Here is a 25441-nt window from a genome sequence, read left to right on the forward strand (position 1 = left end):
AACAAACAAACAAAAGGACAATTAACACATCAGAATATTATATGTCTGCATAAAAAGAATAGTTGGACTTTCATGTAGAATTTAATGTATCCAGAAGAGCCCAGCTGCTGAATTACAATTCATATTAATATTTTGTGTCATAATATTGGCTAACCAGCAACTAAAACGGCTGCTGTACTTCATTGATGTACAAGTCATTATGTTTTTGTCAATACTATCATCATATCAATATAATATTACTCAGTGTTTTTGTACTGCTGAATCATGTTTCTTTTTCTTTTGCTGTACAATCTTACAAGAAATTATGTAGCTCTTTTTATTCAATCTGTCCTTATATCCTAATTCTAATGAGCACTGCATTTTATATAGAATACATCTGTTTTCATTAAGTCTGATACGTTGAGGCCTACGGGTTTCCAAATGTTCTGTTGATGTGCAGTACAAACAAAGCAATATGAATATTGCTGTAATACTGTGAAACTGCTATACAGGTGATAAGATGTTCCTGCCATATTTCATACAGGTAGCCAAGCAATTTGCTCTCGATGGTCGTTTGTGTACTCAATCTTATAGCTGTATATTCCGACGTTCTGCACTCGAAACTCGTGCTAAGGGAGAGTTTTTAAGGAGAGGAGGGAACAATGTGGAACAGTTCAAGACCTGGACCACGAGGAGGAATGCCCTTTCGGTAAGAGGTCTTAAATGAAGTACATTTCTAAGACTACGTTCTTCATCAGACACACAGAATATGTCATAATTTTACTGTGTTCCTAAGGGTCTCTTATTTAGAGTGCTGTCATACTGTGGGACATGCAACCTAACATTTCTGTCAGAACTTCGTCAAAAATAGATCATATAGCTCAAATTAATCGTACCAGTCATCCTGCCTGTCGGTGTGCATTTCACATAAAAAAAATAAACAATTTAGCATATTCTTGTGTGCTCCAGGATGTAATAAGAATACATTTACAAAGAAGTGTAAAATGTATAAACAATTATAATTGATGTAATATATTTTATGTATACTGGTCCCAAAACATATTTAAACATTTTAAACCCACAGTAATCAGTGTGGATATAGTGGATATACTAGTAGACAAAATATCAAACCAAGTGACTTTTATTTTCAAGAAATATATCTCAAGCACATTTTTCAAGCAAAATGTCTTGCAGAAGCACTGTATTAGGTTTTATTTTAAAACTTGCAATGAAACTTTGGATAGTCTGGGTAATATGCAAAGGATGCGTTCGTTCGATCTTTTATGACCCACATTTCGAGGCTGCATTTGAAAGAGTAATCAACTTTGTCATGCTGCTGTGACACATTCTTGGAATGCAGTCTTCGAAGGATGCAGCCTCTGAATTGGGACACAGCTTGTATGTTTTTTAAAAAGTAAATGGATCACTCATTTGCAGTAATGCTTCTGAATTTATTGCAGTGGGGAACCTCGTGGAGGCATGTTTGAAGGCAGAGATGGCCCAAGACCTGACTTCAGAGGTCAGGATGGCATGAATATGGACAGGTCACCCATGGATATGAGGCGGTTTGACTGCCCACCTGATATGAGAGGACGAGACATGGGTCTTCATGACAGAGGAAGAGAGCCTCCCCGAGATTTTTTCAGACCTGGAGATGAAATGGACATGAATTTTCAACGGCGCTTTGAAATGGATCAGAGAAACAACCTTCAGAATTCTCCAGGTTTTATGGGTCAGTCTAGGCCATCGATGGATATGGGTGGCAGAGATATGCAGAGTGGGAATATGAGAGGTCCAGATGATGGATTCATGAATATGAGGGAGAGGGAGAGATTCCAGATGGATATGCCTGGGCTTCCTCCCATGGACATCAGAAGGAGACTTGCCATGGTGGCAATGGGTGGAAATGGAGATCTTGGGGATATGAGAGACAGGGAGAGGCCACTGATGGAAGGCATTGATGGGTTCAACATGGACATGCCTCCCAGAGACAGACCAATGATGGATTTTGACAGACGAGGTGTCACCCCTCCACTTAATCCAAGAGGGAGGTTTGAATCTGATATGGATCTGAGAAACCGCATGGGGTCCTCCAATGATTTTAGAGACCAGCCTGCTCAGATGTTTCGAGACAATGAAGGCGTCCCCATGGATATCAGAGGAAGACCTGATATGCCTTTAGGTCGTGGTGGCCCAGAACCCATGATCAGACCCGACGAGATGACCCTCAGAGACAGAGAATTCCCAGAGCCGATGGACAGTCCAATGGGCTTTAGAGGGAGAGAAAGTGAAACGCTCTCAGACGAGTGGCGCAAACATGGCATGAGAGACCGAGAATCTCTTCCACCGATGATGGGCAGAACGCCACCACTTTTCCAGAGAGAGCTGAATGACAAGTTCTTCTCTAACCGTGGAAAAGATGTAGATTTTGGAGAACGTCCCCAGTTCAAAGACAGAGACCGAGACGGGTTTCTGGGAAAAGACGGCACAGGCTTTAATCTATCAGAAAGAGACTCCAAACACCAAAACTGGGAGAAAAATATTCCTAGTGATTTTCCAGGCAGAGATCCAACTCAGAAGCCCCCTCTTCTTCCACTGGATCCTCCTCTAAATGCCCAAAGTAGAGATGGAGATAAAACCTGGCCTGGTGACAGAGATGAAAAGCCTGAAAGAGCTGCACCTGCAGGAAGTAGACCGCCATATTTCCAAAACAAGAACCAGCCAAATCAAGAGCATCATTTCGCAAGTGATCGAGTGCCCTTTAAGGGTTCCAGTGACATGGCTTTAGATCAGGGACCACAGCGAGAGAGCTTGGTGTCTGGGCCAAAGGAACCCCAGAGTAATAGAGGTGAGCGACAGGATCAGGATTATAGAGACATTGATTATCGCACCAGCTCAGGGCGCAAATACGACTACAATCTTGGGGATCTTCAAGGACCTGAGAAAGACGTGAAGGAATCCAAACTTGGTCCAACTCAACGACCAGATGACTCTGGTTCTCAGGTTAGATTTTGGCTTTTGATTTTGTTTGATGGAAAGCGCGAAAGTTTATTTTCCAACTACAGAATCATTCTGATTATATAAATGTATTATGTAAATAGAATAAGTTGATTTTTTTTCTTTTGCTTTTTTATCAGCTTGATTTTTTTTTTCTTTATCCTCAGTGTGGAAAAAAAAAAACTTTTTTCAGGTGGGATGGTAATCCATCTAAAAGTTAATATAACATTTATTTTCACAGCTCACATAATTGCTTATGAAATTGTACATAAAACATAATATACATTAAACGCGCTAGTGCAGATTGTCTTGTGAATTATCTGAATATTTAAACTCTACTGTGAATTTTGAAATAAAGGACCAGGATTACAGGAGTGCAAGTGTCCAGGATCAAGTCTCAAAAACCATTGCCATCTCTGGAATTCCTAAAACTGCCACAATGCAACAGGTAAATGAGATGTAATTATTCAGACTTTGATTATTTTCATACTTATAGAAAAATGGTTCTTTCTTGGTGTTCTAAAAACAACATCATCAATTACCTGAATGATTGCCAAAGTAAGTTTGACTTCAGTTAGTTCTTTCTTTCATAGATTCTGGATGCTTTCGCAGTCCGTGATGGTGTGCCAATGCAGGGCATGAAAATAAAGGATGTTGTGCCAGGTGAGATTTTGTTCGCTGTAAACAATGATGACCGATTCGCAACCACATTTCGCTATTCGCTCTCCGAATCTTGCGCTCACTGTCTCTTTTACATCGATTGTACTTGCTGAATCTGAGTCGCTTTTGCAAACATGCTACAGGATCTCTTGTTGTCCCCTTTCCCCATGTTCTTGTGCGGGAGGTTGAATTTTCTCTGAGCAGCTTCCATCTTTAAGGTGGCATGTGTTTAGAGGGAATTTTGGAATTTCTTAAACGTGGTTCCCTTTATAAATAAGCCATTAACTGTCGAAACACAAATACCAACTGCAACTACTTTGTGATGATGTGAAGTGTTGCTGCAAAATATTCCTCTCTGGGTTCATCTGATAAAGGTTTCAACATTTTTTTCATTTTTATATGCCAAAATTGTTTCTTTTCTTCACAAAGGACAGTATCAAATAAGCTAATATGCTGTTCGTTGTTCCCTGAAAAAACATGAAAATATCAGGAAAGGTTTTTACTTTTTTTTTTTTTTTTTAAATTAAAGGGGTCATGTGATGCGATTTCAATTTTGTCTTTCTCTTTGAAGTGTTACAAGCTCTTGGTGCATAAAGAAGATCTGTAAAGTTGCAAAGACTAAAGTCTCAAATCCAAAGAGATATTCTTTATAAAAGTTAAGTCAACCACGCCTAAAACGGCTCGTTCTAACACGCCCCCACTTGTCTACGTCATGATCTGGGAAGATTTGCTTAACGCCGCCCAAATGTTCACGAAAAGAAAGAAGGCGTAACTTTTATTCTCGCTGTAGTATTGTTGTTGCCGTCATGCTGTGAAGGTGCTATGTTTCGTTGTAAAAGCGAAACTACTTTGGTTGGCCTTCCAAAAGAGGACGATATCTGCTTCGTCATGCCTGGAGCTGATCTGTGCTGGTCGCTGAGGAAATACATCAACTTCACGCTGTCGATCGCCAGATCGGCTTTCACTGTGGACGAGGTGGAGTCCAGCCTGGGGTTGTCACATGTGGTTGCCGCAAGCCTGCCGGATGCTCCTTCGTCGAATCTGCTGGCCGCACGGTTCTCAAGCCCGCCCGCCTCTGCTCACTCAAGCTGGCCTCCGCATACTCTAGTCCGCCGGTCACTCTAGGCCTCCGGCCTCCGCTCACTCAAGGCCGCAGTGTGTGACGCTGTTTCGTTGTGAAAGCGAAACTACTTTGTTTGGCCTTCCAAAAAGAGGACACGACTAGAAATCAGTGGTTAAGTTGTATTTACAACACTGTTCCAGAACAGTTCAACCCAAATATTCAGATGTGTCCAGCGCATTTTATGGAGGACTGTTTCCTGATCCTAGAGTAGACTACAATGCAGGCTGTTCTGAGTCACCGACTGTAAGTACGTTTTTTTATATTTAAAGAATTTGCCACTGACGATTCAAACGCGAGTTTTTTGGGCAGTGTAGAGTAGCACTTGTTGTTTGTCATTTATCCGATCACAAATGCAGACATGGTTTTATGTTTACTCGGCGCAACGCAATGCGTAAAAAGACAGTATAAATCATTATAATCCGTGATTATGTCCCCACTGGATACAACAAATGCCTCGTTTATAATGGGTTTTAATGTTTTTGTCTCTTCGCTCCGGCCAGACAAGGCATCACAATATGGCAAGGTGCGTAACATTTCCATCACACGCTTGAGGTATTCGGCCAATCACAACGCACTGGATAGCTGGCCAATCAGAGCACACCTCGCTTTTCAGACCGATGAGCTTTGTAAAAATTGACGCGTTTCAGAAAGGTGGGGCATAGAGGAGAAACATTAATGTACAGTATGTGGAAAATGTGTTTTTTAACCTTAAACCGCATAAACACATTTCATTACACCGAATACACAAAATAATGTTATTTTTAGCAGCATCATATGACCCCTTTAATAAAATAATTATAATAAAATCATTCTTTGCCAATGACTCAAGTCATAGAAAATATACAATTTTAAATTAATTGTATTTAATTACAATATTATTTAATTCTTAAAAGCATCTATAAATTTGCAGTGAAGAGACCAACTTTTTCAGTTTTAGTTGTTTTATTGTTCCACTTAATCAAATTAATCCAATTAATAACTTTTTTGCTTTATTGTTCTTTTTTGTTTAATTGTTCAGACTGTTGCAAGTTTGTTGGAAAGTAAATGTGGGTCTTCTATGATGTGTTTTAGATGTTAGATGTGATTAGACTTGTAATTTACTAGAAACTCAGTTACTGTAGTGTTATTTCAAGCTCTGTTACATTTTTGTTCTCTACTGTTATTATTTTTATTTCTTAATTTTTATAGCTGTATATCTTGGCTTCAGAATTGTCTCCGAGTTACTCTGATTCTTCACGACTGACTTCAAACAATTAAATAATTAAATAAAATGTGCCCGACAAGCAAAAGACATCCTGTATGAATTCACTTTGTGATATGTCTTGTGAAACGAAACATTGCTTTTTCTCTTGAAAATTATCCTATTTACCTGCAATAACTAACACAAACCCATCTGTATTTCAAATGCTGTTCCCAGGTTACAGCTACGATACGGCCTATGTGGAGTTTTTAAACCTCGAGGATGCTGTCCACTTCATGGAATCCAACCAGGTGGCCCATCCTCGTCTACAACGGCTCTCTCTGCTAACAGGAAGAAGGCTTGGGCCTGGGGAGGGGGAGGTGGCTGGGCTCTGGGTGGGAATGGGGTAGATGGGACATGAGACTTTCAAGGGAACATTTTTCCCACTTATATTAATCATGACCAATTAAAACACGCCACTTAGTTTGCAACATTAGCTTCAAGGCATAACAAGTGAGCGTAGTGACAAGGGGTGCACTATTCTTTGATTACTGTTATAGGTGTATTAGCTGAGTGATTGAACTTGAGTGAACCTTTACATTTCACTTTTTTTCGACTTATACAGAATGGATAGTTTTATGAATAGATACATGGCATACTGAATTGGATTTGCATCTATGCAACAAGTTGTGCAACCTGTTTCTTCAACTCTTAGGTGGTAGTACTCCAGACCATTGATATTTCATTCTTTGTTTTCAACAGTATAATATTTTATTTCCCTCATTTGACCATCTGGAGGTTATGCTCTTACGATCACTTTTTACTTGCTCCCACTGGCATGTTCTGAAGTGGTACTAAAGCAAAACTAAGCATTCTTCTTTGGCCTCCTTTATTGTCTTACTTTAAAGTGATTCAGCGTTGGATTTTCATAATTTCTGTGGTGACTGAAATGCTATATGTAGCTTCCTTTTGTTGATATTCATATTTTGCTGACTTGGAAGGAAAGAGGTAGTTGCTGTTTTCCCCTATTTGAATTTCCGATGAACAGGTTGTCAAATGGTTGTAAGTAAAGCTTTATGCTGTTATGCCTACAGCACAGTATCATCCTCGTGCTGTGTCAACATTTATTCCTTAATCCTTTGACCTTATGGAATTACAGTTCCAGAACTGTGCTCTTTGGTTCTACTTGCAGTCTGTGAAGTTTTTTTATTCTTCTTTCCATGGATTGTGATTTAATCATCTTGAGTTTGGGTGTCTTATCTCTTCCAGCACAACAAACTCGTTCTTTTCATTCCTGCTTACTTCATCTTGACCGACTTCGTGGTTGTTGTGTATCTGGATGTCTGAGAGATCCATGCTGATGTTTATTTGGAAAAATCCAGACTTGGAAAATCAGGGCTTGTTTGTACTAATAGTATTTTGACATTTCTAATGAAACTTGCACTATAAATGTAAGGCGAGTAAGGCAACTAGAGGTTTGCTTGGATTTGTGTTGAGCCATTGGCTGTTGTGCTGAAACTTGAATACCCTGTGGGTTGTATTGGTTGTAACAGCATATATTTCTCCCTCGTTTTTGTTAAATGTCTGACAAAGTACCTTTCAGAAAAGAATCTTGCTCAGGGTTCTTCTTTCATCCGAAACCACAGTTCCCTGCTGGCCAACTAGCAGGATAACTTATCTTGTTTTGTGTACTTGGTGAGACACTTAAAAACAAATTTCTACAACAAGTAACTGCGGCAGTGACGGTGGGTAAGAAGTAGGGCTGCACGATTTATCAAATGCGGTAGTCATGCGCATCTTGTCAGTAAAGCCGGTTCTGTAATCAGCAGTAAATCTCCATCACATGCTTTCAGATGGAGCGACATTTACTACACATTTACTAAAATCGCGTAGCTTCTCAGTGAACTATGGCTCTGTGTAGTAAATGCTTCTCTATCTGAAAGCATGTGAAAATACCACATTTAATAACATGTTTTTACTCCAAACTCACGTCATAACGTCAGTCGAGTGTTGAAATCCTTCTGAGATGATGTGGCTTCTTACACAGAATAAGGCAATAACATATTTCATAGTATTCTAAGCGGTGATAAAGGCTATGCATTATAAATATACTTTATTATAATAATAAGAACTCAGATAACCCATATATTGTCGTAGTCTTGTTTATTAGTCACGTTGAATCAGTGAAAGCAGTTAAATCTTCTGTTTATTCAGCTACCGTTATAGGCATGGATTTCTTCTCTGGGGTGTATTTGGAGTATCTCTGGGCTTCGGATGGAGATTTACTGCTGATCACAAAACCGTGCTTCACTGACAAGATGCGCATGACAATCGCAGCTTCTGCCTAATCGCGATTTCATTTCGATTTATTGTGCAGCCCTAGTTAGAAGTCATAAAATTCTGATCACGTTATTAGGCAATTTACCTAGAATGTCCTTTAAACCTAAAAGCTGAAGATCTTTTACCACAGTTGTCCATAAGCAGTACTTTTCTTTGATCGGGCATGAACTGGATTTTTCACAGTGGGCCAGTCAATATATGGTCTGTCTTTTGAAACCCTTTTTATAAACAACATAAATATATGTGAAGTAAAATGAGAAAATCTTAATGTCCTAGCATAGAAAAAATGTCACTTAGGCCTGGGTGATAAAACGGTATCGATATTTATCGACGGTACACCTCCTTCGATAACGATAGAAAAAATGTTCAATATAGCGCACGATATAGGCACGTGCTATGAGTGACGCAAACAGCACACACAAACATGAACACATGCTGAATTGAGTGCTGTGCCTGCCTGTGATGAGGAGATTGTGAATAAAGAATGAATATTAGTCTAATTTAAAATAAACATTTGCATTTGAATGTTAGGAGTGCGTCAGGGAGCGTCACTAGTGGCGTGCAAGATGTGGTGATGTAAGTGACGTTGTTTCATTTTAATGTTTTGTTAGTCTAGCCCACGAGACGTGCTTTATATAATAAATACATGATGCTGTTTTGTTCATAATTGTGTATGCAATTTACAAAATTATATTTGATTTTTATGAGTTAATTTAGACGTAATGCACGTTTTTTTTATAGACAGATATTTCCTTACATTGACAATTTAAATGTGCGGCATTATTTTGCTCATTGCGCCCTCCTGTGGGCCTCAGGATGTCAAAAGTTTCCTTAAGACCTATTTAAATCTGCATATAAAACATTAGAAATTAGATATGTTTAATTTTTATTTTGTGTGTGATTGTTAAAACAAAAAATATTTGTTGTTTGTCTCAATAAATTGGGTTAATTTAAAAATACAGTGGTTAAATAAAAAAAAAAATTCTATTGCTCTGTTTAAAAAAAGGTTATAAAAAATATCAATAATTATCGATACCGAACGATATGAAACATTATATCGTTGATAAAGTTTTTAGCTATATCGCCCAGCCCTAATGTCACTGCTGTTTTGACTGTCCACCCCATTTTGAAAGTGAATTGTGAAATTTTCCAAGTCTGCATAGTCTTCTCACTTGAAAGAAGCCAGACTTTATTGCCTTTATTCATCCTGTTACGGATGAATGTGCAGTTACTTGTGCGATGAATATGCTTCTACTATGTACTTTGACATTACTAGTTATATTTTTCAGTTATATTTTCAGGTTAGCATTCAAATTAAGGCGGTAGTACATAAATTGCAGCCATATAACCACTGCAAGATTTACTACACTTAAAAGATTTTACTCCCATTTTCACACGGTAATGTGTGTATTAAAAAGGCAGATGAAAAAAAAAAAAAAACCGCAAATGTAATCCAAACCTGGGCATAAGTAAAGCCCAGATCAGACCTGCCTGTTTATGCCCTCAGATGGGCAAATGGGAAATACCTTTTCTTTTTTGTTGTTAGGTTGAGTTGGCTTTTTGGAAAGCTGTCAGTCACTTAGCACTGAGAGACTGTTGTCTTGTTTTCTAGGGATCTGTTAAGGTTGGTGACAAGACTGCTCTGCTCAAATATATCCAGCCTGACAAAAATATGAAAGAACAGGTGAGATTCCTCTTTGGTAGAGCTTGATATGTATTGATCTTAATTATCTGTTAGTGTGATTGACATACTTAAATGTAATTTGGATTGCAGCATCATGAACCACCAGCTAAAGCCGCTCCAGCCAGCGATGACAATTTGTTACCAAATCCAGCCCTGCCACTGAATATAAAGGAGGAAACCGATGCCAAGCCTGTGCAGGATCCTGCCTCTCAAGGTGTGTGGCAAAGAAACTCCAACTTGACTCCTGAAGCATGGCAACAGCAAGTAGACCAACAGCTACAACAGCAGGAGGTAGAGCAACAATCGGAAGAATGGACCAATCAGAGAGCATCTCGCCAAAACTTGCAGCACTCCGATCCGGTCTTCAAAGAGAGCAAGAGTAAGTGATGTCAACTGTGAATACATATTCTGAAAGAAAACAAATGAACAAAAGGTGGCAGATTGTTCTTAAGTTTCATGTCTTATTTTTAGCAATGATTATCAAGAACATTTTGCCTACCACCACCGTGGAGACCATTCTGCAAGCACTCGATACATTTGCGTACCTGGATGAGCGCAATGTACGTCTGGTCAAAGGGAAGTCACCTGGGTCCAAATGCTTCTGCTTTGTCGATATGGATTCACATGAGGTATTGTACAGATTTCTCATTCTAACTACAATATAATGTCTCAAAATGGTCCACTGTGTTCCTTGATGCATTCATAAGGATACTACTCACTTGTATATACAGCATGTGACGCGATTGGTGGAGCTGCTCACCAAACCCCGCCCTATCATGATTGATGGGGTTAGAGTTTATGCTGAAGTTGCCAAACCTTTGAAAAACCAAAAGTAAGTCTCATTTGCGTAAGTAATAAAAGAATATTACATGTATATTCTAGTTTCAGTTCTTAGAGGAAACATTTCATAAGTCCTAAGAGAAGAAATTTCAACTGTGGTTGTTATTTGAGCTTTAAAGGTAATTCTTGTTTTCACTGCAGCTATAGGAGGGAAAATGATAAGTCAAACACTTCTCTCTTGGGTTTCCCTCCAGATGTTATGATGGTAGGTCATTTCAATGCATGACATACATTGATACTAAAACTTTCAGACAGCTAGACAATGTTTTTAAGGTACATTTTATAAGGGTGAGCTTTCTTTTATCTTGAAACCGCATTTTAAAAATGTAGTGCTCATTGCGTGAGATGCAGAAAAACAACAACAACAAAAATATCAAGATGGTTAAAATTCACTTCCGTCTAGCATATATTTACGTGGAACCGTGTTTAAAAAATATCCCAGTTGAACGCAAGAGCATGTTTTGTGTGAACAGTCCATATCTTGTATTAAACTTTTCATATATTTTTTTTCCTAGCAACAACAACATCAGTATCAGCAGCCACAGCAACAATTTTATCCTCAGCCTTCTCATACAACTATGGGTGTTGCACCTTCCATGCAAGGTATTTGGTTTTAATTTATTTGATTATGGTATTGAAATTGAAAAAAATCCCGCGTCCAGGGATTTTTTTTTTTCCATGCATTGGTCATAGAGCTCTTTGTGGCATTGCCTCAGATGTTTAACTAGATTTGTTGCGCCAAGTTCACACATACTCCGTCTGCAGTACATATACTGCCTATGTGTATGCGGTGCAGAAGCAGCACAGACTCATTTTGCTTTCGCACAGGATGCGTTTGCAGTCCGCTCCTGATCCGCTGCTGTTTACCACAAACACAACATTTATCCATTATTTTGATTTCAAATCCAAATGTTTCTGAACATGCTTTTTCAGCATTGTGATTCTCTCTTATCACAGTACAGTAATACAATCTTTCATAGACATATTCACGTTTAAACTCAATAAATATAACTTTAACTACCACCACGAGTGCCATCTATTATTGTGTTGTTTATCTAAAAGTGCACTCTTCCTTGTTTTAAATCTATCCAAAAATCCATGTGTTGACACTGAAACAGTAGACTTTAATTATATGCATTTATGGTGTAATTACTAAATTTCCGTGTCAATCCATGGAGGTCCACGGTAGGTAGGGGGCGCGGAAATTCGTGCTGTAAAGCGATTTAGAAATCGCGCATGCTCAAATCGCGATTTTATGATGATTTCAAATTAATCTCACAGCCCTAGTTAATAGCATATTCAGTTTTTCTCCCTTGTCTATAGGTGAACTATAAGGGGTCTAGATTACTAGCGACCTCTGCTTATAACACGGATACAACACCCTTTTCAAACATTTCATAATCACAGATGTTAATGCAACCAGTCTAAAATCATTATTCTCTAAAGGCCTAGCTATCTTAGGACCCCTTCACTCCTGTCTATATTGCTCATAATCAGAATTAGGAATTTAAACAAACCCCACACCTTACATATTAATAACTTCAGTGCACACTCTTTGTGATTTTGACACGAACACTAAAAATCGGGCAGCTCGTTGAAGAGAGGTGTGTTATTAATTTAAGCAATCAGATTTTTGTTTTGTAGATGCTGAACCAGACAAAAATCAATATACTTGAATTTAAGGAAGGATGGGCCATATTTAGAGATCAAAATTACTTTTGACCATCTTACAAACTATGCACACCTGGCAACCATTTATAACACCCTAAGATTGTGGCATCAAGTTTTGTTTGTATGGTTTCTTCAGAACATATCAAAATCTAGTGTTTTTTTATTATCCTTCCCAGAGATAATAATCATTACCCATCTCTTAGGATAGGATTGCATGTGTCATGCTCTATTTTTAATCCATCAGCAAAATATTGTAATGCTTGGTATTTTTAGTCATATGTGTTTTGTGGGTTGCAATGTCCCATCAATTATTTAGTTGGACTACATTTGAAATCTCTAATTTCTCTCTCCAATCCTTACTCATGTCCCTCCCCTCGTATATTTTCACTGACACACATTAAACTTTATATTTAGTTTTTCCTAATTTCTAATCTCTATTAGTGTGCTTGACTTCAGAATTGTCTGTAAAGTAAGGGAAATGCAACAGGCCAGATAACAACATGTTTTTAAAATTCAGTACATTTAACACAGTCAGATCTTACCCATCTGTCATAGGTCTATAACAGCCTACTAAACTTTAGCGATGATCTTTCTTTTAAATGTTTTAATGTCTGTTATTATTTCATACTGTTCCTTTATTCATATAGGCCACCAGTGCAGATGAATTATTCAAGAAGCCTCTTGCTCCACCAAAACAAAAAGAGGAAAAATCATCAAAGGTGAGAGTTTACAGTCTTACTATCAACAACGCACACACATTAACATGCACTCAAATACACTTCAGTCTCAGTTTTCCCAAACAGCTGAAAGGGCACACACATCACCTTGACCCTGATTGATGTAGGTTATTTGATAACCCACACTAAAGCAGATTTACAGTGAGTGTCATTGTAGATCAAAGCAAAACTCCCCTCTCTCCCTCTTGTGTATTGGCAGCGGCCCATGGGCTCTCTTGGAATGTTGGCGGCTGACTATGGGGCAGGCAGCGACGAGGAGGAAGAAGAGAAACACGAGAAGCAGGAAGCTGCAGGGCCCGCAAAGAGTCAGCCACAGGCGGACGAGAAGGAAGACAAGTTGACAGATTGGAAGAAGATGGCATGTCTTCTGTGCAGGAGGCAGTTCCCTAATAAAGACGCTCTGATCCGCCACCAGCAGCTCTCAGACCTGCATAAGGTACCAGATCTCTGTGTAGTCTTTATATAAATACATTTTGATCAGTTATTTATTTTTTTATAAGTATATAAATTATATAATTTGTGGGTCAGGTTTTGACCTTCCCTTTATTGTATTTTTCTCTTTATTTTAGCAAAATATGGAGATTCACCTAAAAATCAAAAGGTCAAAGAGAGAACTTGAGGCTCTAGAAAACCAGGAAAAAGAGGTATTTTTTTCCTTTAATTATGTAAGGTACTGAGTATAAACAAGTGCCAACCCCTCTGGAAAAATATATATTTTTTAAAGGAGACATATTATGCCCCTTTTTACAATATGTAATATAAGTCTCTGGTGTCCCCAGAATGTGTCTGTGAAGTTTCAGCTCAAAATACTCCACAGATCATTTATTATATCATTTTGAAAATGCCTATTTTGGGTGGAAGCAGAAACACACAGTTTTTCGGGCCTGGCTCTTTAAATGCAAATGAGCTGCTGCTCCCCGCCCCCTTTTCCAGAATAGAGCTGCGCCATTACTGCTCAGACCTGCTAAAAACATCTGTTTTGGTTCAAATTATCATGTTTATCGCGCTGAAATCATGCATTTTAAACCATATTAGTTTAAACTTCTGAAATACGTTTTCTGAGTGCACACAACCGAAGCACACGGACAGAAAGCGGCTGTCACAGCATGTGAGTACTAAACTAAGTTCTCATTCACACACAAGTTTACGTTAAAAACACACGAGTTACAAAAACAGTCGGTTATGTCTGTGAAGGTAAACAGCTGGGAAATAAATCTCATGTTTATTTTAGATCTGTGTGGCAGCAGCAATATACAGTAAATAAATAAATAAATCCACTGCTGTCTTGTCTCCTCTGAGGCTGGGACTCTAAATAGTGTTCTGTGCTTGTCAGTGCAGCCAAAGACAGAACAGTTAGCATGTTTTGCTCAAACCTTCGCCATGGCATTACACCACTGTCACTTGTGAAATCAAAATGATGGTGCCGTGGGTGGAAACTTACAGATTAAGGGGGAGTGAAATCAGACGTGCTCGTTTTCTCAGACGCTTGCAGAAAAAGGCTTACCAAAACAAAGTTACTGGGTTAATCTTTTTCACGTTTCCTTGGTTGGTAGATGCACCGGGACCTGATTATAGCACTTAAAACCTGGAAAAGTCAGATTTTCATGATTTGATCCCTAAAACAAATTGTGGAGAGATGGCAAAAATGGGTTGCAGAAATGAGTACACCCTTGATTAAAGTATAGTACTCTGTAATGAAGAGAGGGTTGCATCTTCTGTTTAAAGTTTTTTTAAACTTCACAACCTCCAAACTTCACTGTGAGAACCAGACACTTCTCACTATATTGTTCCTATAGAAGCACCATAACATTTTGGATGCTGTTAGATCCAAAATGATTGAACTGGTCTCATGAGACCAGATTATGGATTCCCAGAAGTCTATATTTTGTAAATATGGGCCTTGGAAATGGCTAAATGAGTTTGTGCTTTGGCTACAGTAGGTAATGTGCGAGATGAAACAGTCACTTTTTTCATAGCTTTTGCCAGCTCTGAGACATGGCATTTGTTTTAGTTTTTTGTTCTTTTACTAGCAAAATATCACTCTTCATGAAATGAAAGCTTCAAGTGAAGTGTGTAATTATTTCAGGGACATTGTCACTCTTTTGTGCAAAGAAATGAATCTCCTGAAAATTCTCTCCCAAATGGTTCCACTATTGTCAGCATTATACCTGAGATAGATTTAGTGGGCTATGTAACACCAGATATTTTTTGTTTAGTTTTACTTTGTAACTTTTAGGAGGGTGCATTTTTGCAAGACAACATTTAATCACTTTGATAAGAAAACAATCTTTGACATGTCTCTTTAGTAAATGACTTGCTGAAACATATGCACAGACCGCTAATATGTCTGTCTACTAAGTAAAGATTAATTGCTAAATTTGTCAAGTTTTAGAGGGGCTGTACTCATTTATGCTGAGTACTGTATATCTTTTTAGCTAGACTATCTAGTTATTTCTAATAGCAACATTTTGCTTACAGGTCAGCATGTGCTTCAAACATTATACTTGATTTCAAACATATTCTCCGTTGTTTTCTCACAGTAGTCTGAAATGAAATGATTCACTCTCATTTTGAACCTGTTCTTTAGATGAAAATAAAACAGTCGAACGGTTCACCTGAAACAAAAAGAAGAAAGTCGCAAAACACATGGGCCGGCAGCTCAAGGTTTGTGATTTTCTGAATCCTAATACATTCCATTTACACTTGGCACTGATATTGAACCATCATATCTTAAATGTGGCATGTTGGTTGTTGTTGCAGGGACAGTCATAAAGGCAGCGAGAGACCAGGTTTGGGTTTAGAAACTACTGAGGTGAGTCTATTCAGCAACCGGATGTTCTGAACTGCAGCAGCTGAGGGGCATTGGTTTCATTTTGTTCTCTTTCTTTTGTTTCTTACCAAAGCGGAAGAAGAAGGAACCCGTCGTCTGGAATCATGCCACGTACAAACAGGCAGTTCGGAAGGCCATGTTTGCACGTTTCAATGAGCTGGACTGAAAGTGAAATGAATGAATGAACAAAAAGGGAATTTGTGAATATACATGCATAAACACACACACACACATGGTATTGTGTGGTCCGTTGGCAGCTCATTCCAGGCTTTAATCTGTGAACTGATACAAAATTCCTGGAGAAGCTTATTGTGACTAACCCCTCATTTTGTGGATATGGTGATGTGTGTGTGTGACTGTATAAAATGAATGCATTCTTTCCAAATGTACCGTTATGTTTAATCATCCTTCTTGCAGCTCTATTCTTCAGGGCTTTTTAAATATTTCCTAATTTGATAATGTTCTATCATGTTTTTTGTTCCTTTATGTAGTAAATTTATGTAATATTTCATTTGTAAAATGAAATATTTGAGCTGAGGAGCTTAAACATTTAAGTTTGTCCTTGGGTCAATAAACTGCCTCAATGTGACTGTAAACACAGTTTGTCTGTTGTATTTATATACAAATTCTTGTGATTTTTATTAATTTAAAAATGTTTACATTAAACCAATGTATCTTATTTTTACTGCTTGAGGCAGGTCTCAAAAGTGTTAGGAGTCAAGAGTATCTATAGAGCCTGTTTTCTACACCCTCCTCCTCCAGGTGGCAGTACATAGCTAGTGCTATTTCAGTTACACAGTGAGCCGCACCTCAGAGATGTCTAATGGTGAAAGAAAGAATCTACACATGCAGTCAAGAATTTCGTCTATACTTCATTAAGCTTTCCCCCTTGGCTTTATTTTCCATTTTTTTGTGGTTCTTTTATAGCAGCAGAGTGCCTTGAGTTAAACTTGAAAGTGATGCATTGACAGTACACAGCGCTTTACTTCACTGCATGGACAGGCAGAGATTATATTTCACTTTATCCAAAAGTTCTGCAGCCTTCACTAAACCTTTTAGTGCTTTGTTATAAAATGTTGAAATCATGTCGTTTGTTAGAGCCAGTAACCTTTGTGCAACATGATTCCTCATGTTTCTAATCATTGCCTTACATATTTACAACATTTAAATACATTTATGAGCACAGCTTGAACTTTTGAAGTGTATGTCCGGATGAGATTCTACAGAAGTCAGCAGCACACTCTTAAAAATAAAGGTGCTTCACGATGCCATAGAAGAACCTTTTTGTCTAAATGGTTCCATAAAGAACCTTTAACATCTGAAGAACCTTTCTGTTTCACAAAAGGTTCTTTGTGGTGAAAAAAGGTTCTTCAGATTACAAAAAGGTAAAGAGATGGTTCTTTAAAGAACCTTTGACTGAATGGTTCTTTGTGGAACCAAAAATGGTTCTTCTATGGCATCGCTTGAAGAACCTTTTGAAGCGCCTTTATTTTTAAGAGTGCAGGTAATACATCAGAGGAACAAAAAAAAGAATGCACCCCAAAAATGGTTTCTTCTGCACTCACTAAATAGCCATTTCTTCAGCCGCAGATAAAAGCTGATAATACTTGTGTTAGGATACTATATGGACACAGCAGAGCTCTGAGACTAGCTCTCCACAGAGCAAATTTTAGGACTGTTCTTTATCAGACTTGCTTTGACATGCTTTGATGTGTAAATGGCTGTTGCCTGTAGTCATGGTATAATGTAGAGCGTGTCAAAGGTCGGCTTGCTTTCCTTCCTCCTCATGGTTGTTGTCATCTGTAATTGCTTATTAATTAGTCATTCTTTAAAAGAAAGCTTGCAAATGTCCGTTTTTGCCAGCTTCTTTTGAAGTGGAGGACTTTTGTCGTATTCGATCTCAGAGTTTGTTCCCATACATACTTCTCAGCCTGTTTCTGTGTCTATGGTTTAAAGAAGTCCAGAAACCGTGTCCCAGGGTGAGACTTTTAAGATTGTCTTGCGTGTGTGTGTGTTGTATACACACACACTCACGCACAAAATGAAATTTTAGGGCTGCCAAAGTTAATTTAACTTTTATTAATTTATATTAATATATTAGTATGATGTAGATATTAAGATCCGCAACATTTTGAATTTACATTTACAGAAACAAAATGTAGCCTTTATATGATTTTTTTACACAGTAAAAAAGGGTCTGTATAGATAAAAATATATAGCTGCCTTCAGGGTTATCTAGGTTATAATACACATTTTAAATGACAAAAAGGAATTTCCAAGTGTTATTTCTAATTTTCCACCTGGAATGCTTTCTTTTTTCTATGTCTGACACTTGGACTCTGCTGACTGTCAAACAAATACGTTCCAAATGTTTGGATGACCATCTGTCATCAAAGTCGAACAACAATGCATAGCGTTGGCTTCATGGTTTGACCTTCTTTCCTCTTTATTTGCAGAAGGTCTGCAATGGCTTAAGGGAGTATACGTCCTGAGCTGGTGTGGTTACACATGGTGTGCGGTTGTGAGGTCAGTTGGATGTACAGCCAAATTCTCTGAAATGCCTTTGGAGACGGCTTATGGTAGAGAATTGAACATTCAATTCACGGGAAACAGCTCTGGTGGACATTCCTGCAGTCAGCATACCAATTGCACGCTCCCTCAAAACTTGCGACATCTGTGGCATTGTGCTTTGTGATAAAACTGCACATTTTAGAGTGGCCTTTTATTGTGGTCAGCCTAAGGCACACCTGTGCAATAATCATGCTGTCTAATCAGCATCTTGATATGCCACACCTGTGAGGTGGATGGATTATCTCGGCAAAGGAGAAGTGCTCACTAACACAGATTTAGACAGATTTGCGAACAATATTTGAGAGAAATAGGCCTTTTGTGTACATAGAAAAAATCTTAGATCTTTGAGTTCAGCTCATGAAAAATGGGGGCAAAAGCAAAAGTGTTGCGTTTATAATTTTGTTCAGTATATATAGCCTATATCCACCATGTTGACATTGACGCAAATCTCATTTGATCTATAATGTACTAACAACAACCGCGAAAATCATTTAGTCATAAAAAAATAAGTACAATTTAGCCACCCAGGAATAACTTTACGAACAGATCTCCAAATCCAGACCTTAATAGCAAATAAGTGCTCACTTCAGTATGGAAGAGGATGCAGTTCATCATCAGTTCATCTTTTACCCCATGCTGGTGAGTCTTTCCCCTGGGTAAAAGTCCCCCCTCGCCACCTCATGCCATTACATGATTTTTAAACAACAGTATGCTTTTATGATTTTTTCCCCCACAAAATGTGTTGATCCATCAATGTTTAATTACAATTATTAGATTTTTTCTGCAATCATACACTATGGAAGTATGTGACAAGCTGATTTTCCTTTAACCCTGGGTATAGCACATTATACTCTTTGCATAATCGGATGTAAGGTGAGTTTCAGGGAGGTTTCATATTCACCAGTTTATCTTTGTATGAGAATCAAATGAAATATTGTATAAAAAAGGATCAGTAGAACATCTCACCATGTCTTATCATTTGGTTGTATTTCAATGCTCATATCTGCAAAATTTGATTTCCCCAAATCCATTTGCTTGTATAGTTGGCAAAAACTAAGCTGGCTTGCTGGTCTTAGTTGATTTAATATAGTCTCACCTCTCTAAAACACCCCAAACATGTCTAAAGCCAGTCAAAAGACTGCCTGGCCAGCTTAGACTGGTTTAAAAGTTTTTATGTAGGATCATTTTGAGCAAAAGAAACTTGTGGCTGCTAATAAACCACAAGACACTGTAAACATTTGTCTATTAAATAGAGAGTTTTGCTTTATGTTTGACCTGATGGTTAGGGGAACGAATAAATTAAATTAATTTAAATAAATAAACAATTGAAACAAGAGCATTAAAGGAGACATATTATGCCCCCTTTTACAATATGTAATATAAGTCGCTGGTGTCCCCAGAATGTGTCTGTGAAGTTTCAGCTCAAAATACCCCACAGATCATTTATTATATCATTTTAAAAATGCCTATTTTGAGTGGAAGCAGAAACACACTGTTTTTTCGTGCATGTCACTTTAAATGCAAATGAGCTGCTACTCCCCGCCCCCTTTTCCAGAATGGAGCTGCGCCATTACTGCTCAGACCTGCTAAAAACATCTGTTTTGGTTCAGATTATCATCTTTATCACGCTGAAATCATGCGTTTTAAACCATATTAGTTTAAGCTTATGATATACTCTTTTCTGAGTGCACACATCTGAAGCACACAGACCGAAAGCGGCTGTCACAGCATGTGAGTACTAAACTAAGTTCTCATTCACACACAAGTTTACGTTAAAAACACACACGAGTTACAAAAACAGTTGGTTATGTCTGTGTAGGTAAACAGCTGGAAAATAAAGCACATGTTTATTGTAGATCTGTGTGGCAGCAGCAATATACAGTAAATAAATCAATAAATCCACTGCTGTCTTGTCTCATCTGAGGCTGGGACTCTAAATAGTGTTCTGTGCTTGTCAGTGCAGCCAAAGACAGAACAGTTAGCATGTTTTGCTCAAACCTTCGCCATGGCATTAGAGTTAGTCCACCATTGTCACTTGCGAAATCCCTTTGCCATGTCACCAAGGGAGCGAAATCAGACCCGCTCGTTTTTTCAGACACTTGCAGAAAAAGGCTTACCAAAACAAAGTTTCTGAGTTAATCTTTTTCACGTTTCCTTGGTTGGTAGATGCACCGGGGACCTGATTATAGCACTTAAAACCTGGAAAATTTGTTTTTCATGATATGTCACCTTTAAGGGGAGAGCAATTGAGAAAAATGGGGCAACTGGATAAAACAAGATTTAAATGTCTAAAAGAGTGAACAAGCTTTAATTCCCCCTATATATATATCTCTGTAGGCTAGCGGGACAGACAGCTCTACCCCCAGTAAATGACAGAATGACAGATTACTGTAAGCAAACAGATAGAGGGGGGAGAACAAACGAGTGCAAAATCCATACATCTCTCATAATGTTTTTGCGGAGCCCTTTCACCCAAACTCATCCCAGTATGGCATGATGACAGACTGCAGACCTTCATTCCCTCCTTTCCTCCCCTTCATTTTTGCCTCTCAAACAATAAATACCATTTTGTGGCTCTTTGAGTCATAACAGTTCGCTGTAGCGCCTCAGTTCAAACAGCATGTGAACCAATCATCTCTTCCTCTTTACTAGATATAGCATGAAATAAACATGAACGAACATCTTGTATCTTGAGTATCTTGTTTTAAACAGAAAGACGTCAATACACACCATTTTTCAAGTCATGTTATGATCGGTCAAAGTGCCTGTTAATCAAACTCCCAACGAAGGGTAATTTATATAAGCAATATCTTACTATATCTAGAATTTATTTATTTATTTATTTTTTACGGACTTAGATGTTATATTAGTGACCCAAAAGAGTACCAAATGTTTCATTGTTCAAAAGTAACAAAACTGTCCTTAAAGTCAAACATTGATATTTATTTCTTGGTAATAATGCAAAATTATGAACTCAGCATAGGCTGGAAAATGTAATTTGCATTTTACATGGTTTGTCTTTATACTTTTAGTGGTTTCTAAAGGTGCAGTCACATTTACCGCTGTTTGGCAAATGTTTGCAGGTGAAATCCAGTCATTTCAATAGGAATCTGTGCGATTAGGAGTTCTGTGTGAGGGTGAAAAATTTCCCAATGCAGATTTCGCTACAGGTTCAAGTTGGTCGCACAGATTTGCTGCAATGACCAACAAAATCGGCTTGATTTATATTGCAATGAATATATTGCTATGCTACTGACAATAGGCAATTTTGTTTGGACTTTGTTTGTCTGCAAAATGTCACTGAAATTTCACTAATGTGATCACACCTTAATTTTTTCATGGTATAAAACAGCACAAATGAAATTTTTCCTTGTTGCAAATGAGACTGCTTGTAATGTTTTCTGTGTTAATTTCTTTTTATGCTGCATGGTTCTTGGTTTTCGAGGATGAGAGCAAGTCCATGTTGGCATTGACCTAATTCAACTATATTCTAGCAGTCACATAGCAACAAGTTAAAAAAACAATCAGAGCAATTGCGTAGCACAACCCTGGCAACAGCAACTTGTGCAAGCAACACTCATACTTATTCAGGAAATGTAAAAACATCTAGTAAGCTGTTAGATGGAAGCCATGCCATGTACATTAGCTTATATGTATTGGTTTGTATATATTCTGGACTCTGTGGGAGGAAAGAGGTGGTAATGCCCTGGAGGTTAAGCCCAGATGGTAGCATTTCTTCCACAGCCCCAAACAGCTGCTCAATCGTTTTGCAATTCTGCGGTGTGACGACTGACTAATGGCAAAGCCCCATCAGTGTGTGCACACACGTGAGAGTGTATATGTGAGACTGAATGATGACTGGGACCTGGGGGGGTGGGGGGGTTGGCCCACTGTTGCATTTAAGGTAATACCTAACCGCGCCGGGCCCCTAAATGTGCAGCGAATCAAGGTAGTGTTGAAAAGGGCTTACAACACTCGTCCGCTAAACTAAAGCAACGTCCCGTAATTAGCTTCAGACCATTGCCTAAACTTTACATATCAGAAATCAGACCGCAGCATGCTTGAACAAGACTGGTTAAGGAAAGGAAAGGACATGATGTGTGGCAACCCATACTTGGAATTTGTGCTCTGCATTTCACCCATCCAAGTGCACACACAGCAGTGAGAAATGAACAAACACACACCCAGAGCAGTGGACAGCCAATGCCGCAGCGCCCTGGGAGCAGTAGGGTGTTTAGTGCCTTACTCAAGGATCTCACCTGCCGGATCTGAGACTCAAACCCACAACATTTGGGTTACAAGTCCAACTCTCTAACCATTAGGCTACGACTGCCTAAACCTTCAGTCCATTGCCTTGACCTTCCCAGTGGAGACGTATCAGGAATATCTAGTTAGATACTGTGAGGATCAGGGAGGTTAAGGAAATATTCAGAGTTTAATTCAATGTAGGCTCAATTGACAGCATTTTTTAAATAATGAGTATTGTAACGTTTACAGGTTGGCCCCTTTCATTTTCACTGTAACCCAATTGTTCAATTCCCAATTTAAGTTTTTTTTTTTTTGTAATGAACACTGCCAGAAGTGCTGTTGATTGAACTCGCTGAGCCCGGAATATTCCTTTAATTGTATTGTGTGTTGTATTTTAGTGTGCTGTGTGAGATCAGAAATGGAAAATATTGTACTGGTGAAAGTGGTTTCATCAAGTTTAGTTTTAGTTTTCCTAAGACTTTAAATTTTTCAACATTAAACAAAAATATGTAGGGGTTTGATAATGATATTTTTCTGTGTGTGTTCATTTCTTCATTTTTCTTGGCAGAGGAGAAAGAGAACCATTTTAGCTTCAATATTATGATCATACTGTTTTATTACTTCACCGCAATGAATATTTTTTTGCTGGTGTGAACATGATATAGTTATTCTAACCTTTTATACAGAATGCCTCAAGCTGGAACATTCTCTTCCATTGTCTCAATCCTCACACCAATTTGTGTTGAGAAAATCTTCCTTTTTCTAGCAATGAATAGCAAACAATCAACATTAATATGTTTGCCTTCAAAACGTTTCTTTGGCACGAAGAAAAGTCTCTCCTGATTTGAAAGATAACAGTTTTGTTTTATTGTACAATATTATTTTATTGACTTTTTCGTGGACTTTTATATTTAATGTGTTATTTTTGATTTTTAGGTAAATTATAAACATATAGACTCAAAGTGCATTAAACCTATGCATATTATTAAATAATATACTAGTTAAGCTTGTGGTAACACAATTACTGCACTGATGTTTTATGTATCTTCAAATATTTTCTATGTTCTCAGAACAGTATTTTCTGCCAAAAAAAGAGAAAATAATAATAATATTATAGATTTAAAAGACTGTAGTTTTAGTTTTAGATCCAGTAATGTGCTAAACAAAACAAAATATTTATATATGCACAAAAACTGCTCAAGTTTGCTTTGTTCCAATGGATTTGTTCCCTAAGCTGTATTCTTCCTAGAGGTTAAAAGTTCATAGGTTTTTAATTACACGTTAACATTAACAAAATGACGCTCCCAACCTCCCAGACTTTTATGTTTTAGTTTCATGTTTGTACAAATACATTAGTATTTCTTAAATGTCTTTGAAGGTGCAATGAATTACAGTCCTGACCGAAAGATGGCATTATTCCTTGGGATTAAAGGTTCAAAGTTCAACTTTCTTTATGTGCACAGACATTGAAAGACTCTCGGTCCCTTAAATTTTGTTTTGTGGTGGGAAAAGAGCATTAGATAGCTGATATGAATGTATTAGTTCGTTGAAATATAGTAGGGTTCAGGTTTGGTGTATCACAGTGTTTTAAATTATGTAAGGCAAACAAAATTAGAGGTTGACATGCTATGCAAGGTGATGCATAAATAAATTAATAAACAGCCAATTGTGACATACTGCTGTGAGATCTACTGTTAAAGCTGTTTACTTTCTTAAAGTACATGCAGGTTCTCATCTCATATTTCTTCATTTCTTAATTGTTGTCATAGTGAGAAGCCGTTAAAAGCCTATTATAGCATCGCAGCTTGTCTCCTGGGGTTGAAAGGCCAGCATGCAATTTTAGCATAAGAATGCAGACCCTTATGCATGCCATTAGTGTGGTGTACAGTAACCATTACCCCCCATTTTAGATGACAGCAGTGAAAGACCCCTATAGAGAGGATTCAAAGACCACCATGTTTACATCAGTAGGCTTCGTAACTGCACTTGCTTATGTATTTATAAAATACTAATCAGCCTGAGGGCTAAATATGTGAACTATTCTAGAACGGAGTTCCCCGTGTAAGAGATCTAGACACACAAGGACACTTTGATTATGAGCTTTTCTTGGTAGGAGATATTCTGTTATTTTGGTCATCTTATATCTTAATAGCGCTCGGTTCCTTTCCTTTACAGCGCTTGAGTTCTCCCTTATCCCTGCAGGATCTTTTTGTACTTTTTCTTAATGGACTTTTCTCTCAAATGCATTTAACATGCAGGCAGTCGATTGTTTATGTAAAGTTTGGTGTCAGGTTGCACTCTTCAGACATATTGTGGGTCCACCTTGGCCAAAGGAAAGCATACGCTCAACATCCTCCCCAGTTAGACAAAAAACGTGGTATAACACTGAGATGGCTTGCTAATTTTGGGGGGAGCATGTCTTCGCTGCCATAGAAAGGAATGCAATGGTTGCCACTCATGCATTAGGTCAATGTCCCAGAGTTCAAAGGAGGTCAATGGATTCTCTTGGCCATGAGAGAAGACTGAAGACACTGTGAAGTGTCTTTTTTGGAACGAGCATATCTTTTTTTTTAGATATCTA

At 38.1% G+C, this 25441-nt stretch overlaps 1 protein-coding gene across 1 annotated transcript; it reads left to right on the forward strand.

The window, feature by feature from the left end:
* Window positions 1-588: 588 nt before the first annotated feature.
* Window positions 589-16223, forward strand: LOC107584498 (RNA-binding protein 6-like). The gene is made up of 18 exons (XM_016271130.1): window positions 589-688; window positions 1440-2982; window positions 3335-3424; window positions 3570-3639; window positions 6177-6250; window positions 9892-9963; window positions 10054-10342; window positions 10435-10592; window positions 10695-10795; window positions 10945-11008; window positions 11319-11406; window positions 12931-12938; window positions 13122-13193; window positions 13411-13647; window positions 13781-13855; window positions 15799-15875; window positions 15972-16023; window positions 16115-16223. Exons 1-18 carry the CDS (start codon window positions 642-644, stop codon window positions 16205-16207), a joined length of 3210 nt encoding a protein of 1069 aa, XP_016126616.1. The 5' UTR covers window positions 589-641; the 3' UTR covers window positions 16208-16223.
* The last annotated feature ends 9218 nt before the right edge of the window (window positions 16224-25441 follow it).

This window comes from Sinocyclocheilus grahami, unplaced genomic scaffold (genome assembly GCF_001515645.1).
Source record: "Sinocyclocheilus grahami isolate Dianchi unplaced genomic scaffold, SAMN03320097.WGS_v1.1 scaffold60.1, whole genome shotgun sequence".
Lineage (NCBI taxonomy): Eukaryota > Metazoa > Chordata > Actinopteri > Cypriniformes > Cyprinidae > Sinocyclocheilus > Sinocyclocheilus grahami.

What these genes read in the sequence shown, in the direction of transcription:
- LOC107584498 (XM_016271130.1), top strand. Translation starts at nt 642, where the DNA reads ATGTGGAACAGTTCAAGACCTGGACCACGAGGAGGAATGCCCTTTCG. An exon ending in ACTTCATGGAATCCAACCAG is followed by an intron (nt 6,251 to 9,891) that starts GTGGCCCATCCT and finishes CTTGTTTTCTAG; the next exon opens with GGATCTGTTAAGGTTGGTGA. An exon ending in TCCCTCCAGATGTTATGATG is followed by an intron (nt 11,009 to 11,318) that starts GTAGGTCATTTC and finishes TTTTTTTCCTAG; the next exon opens with CAACAACAACATCAGTATCA.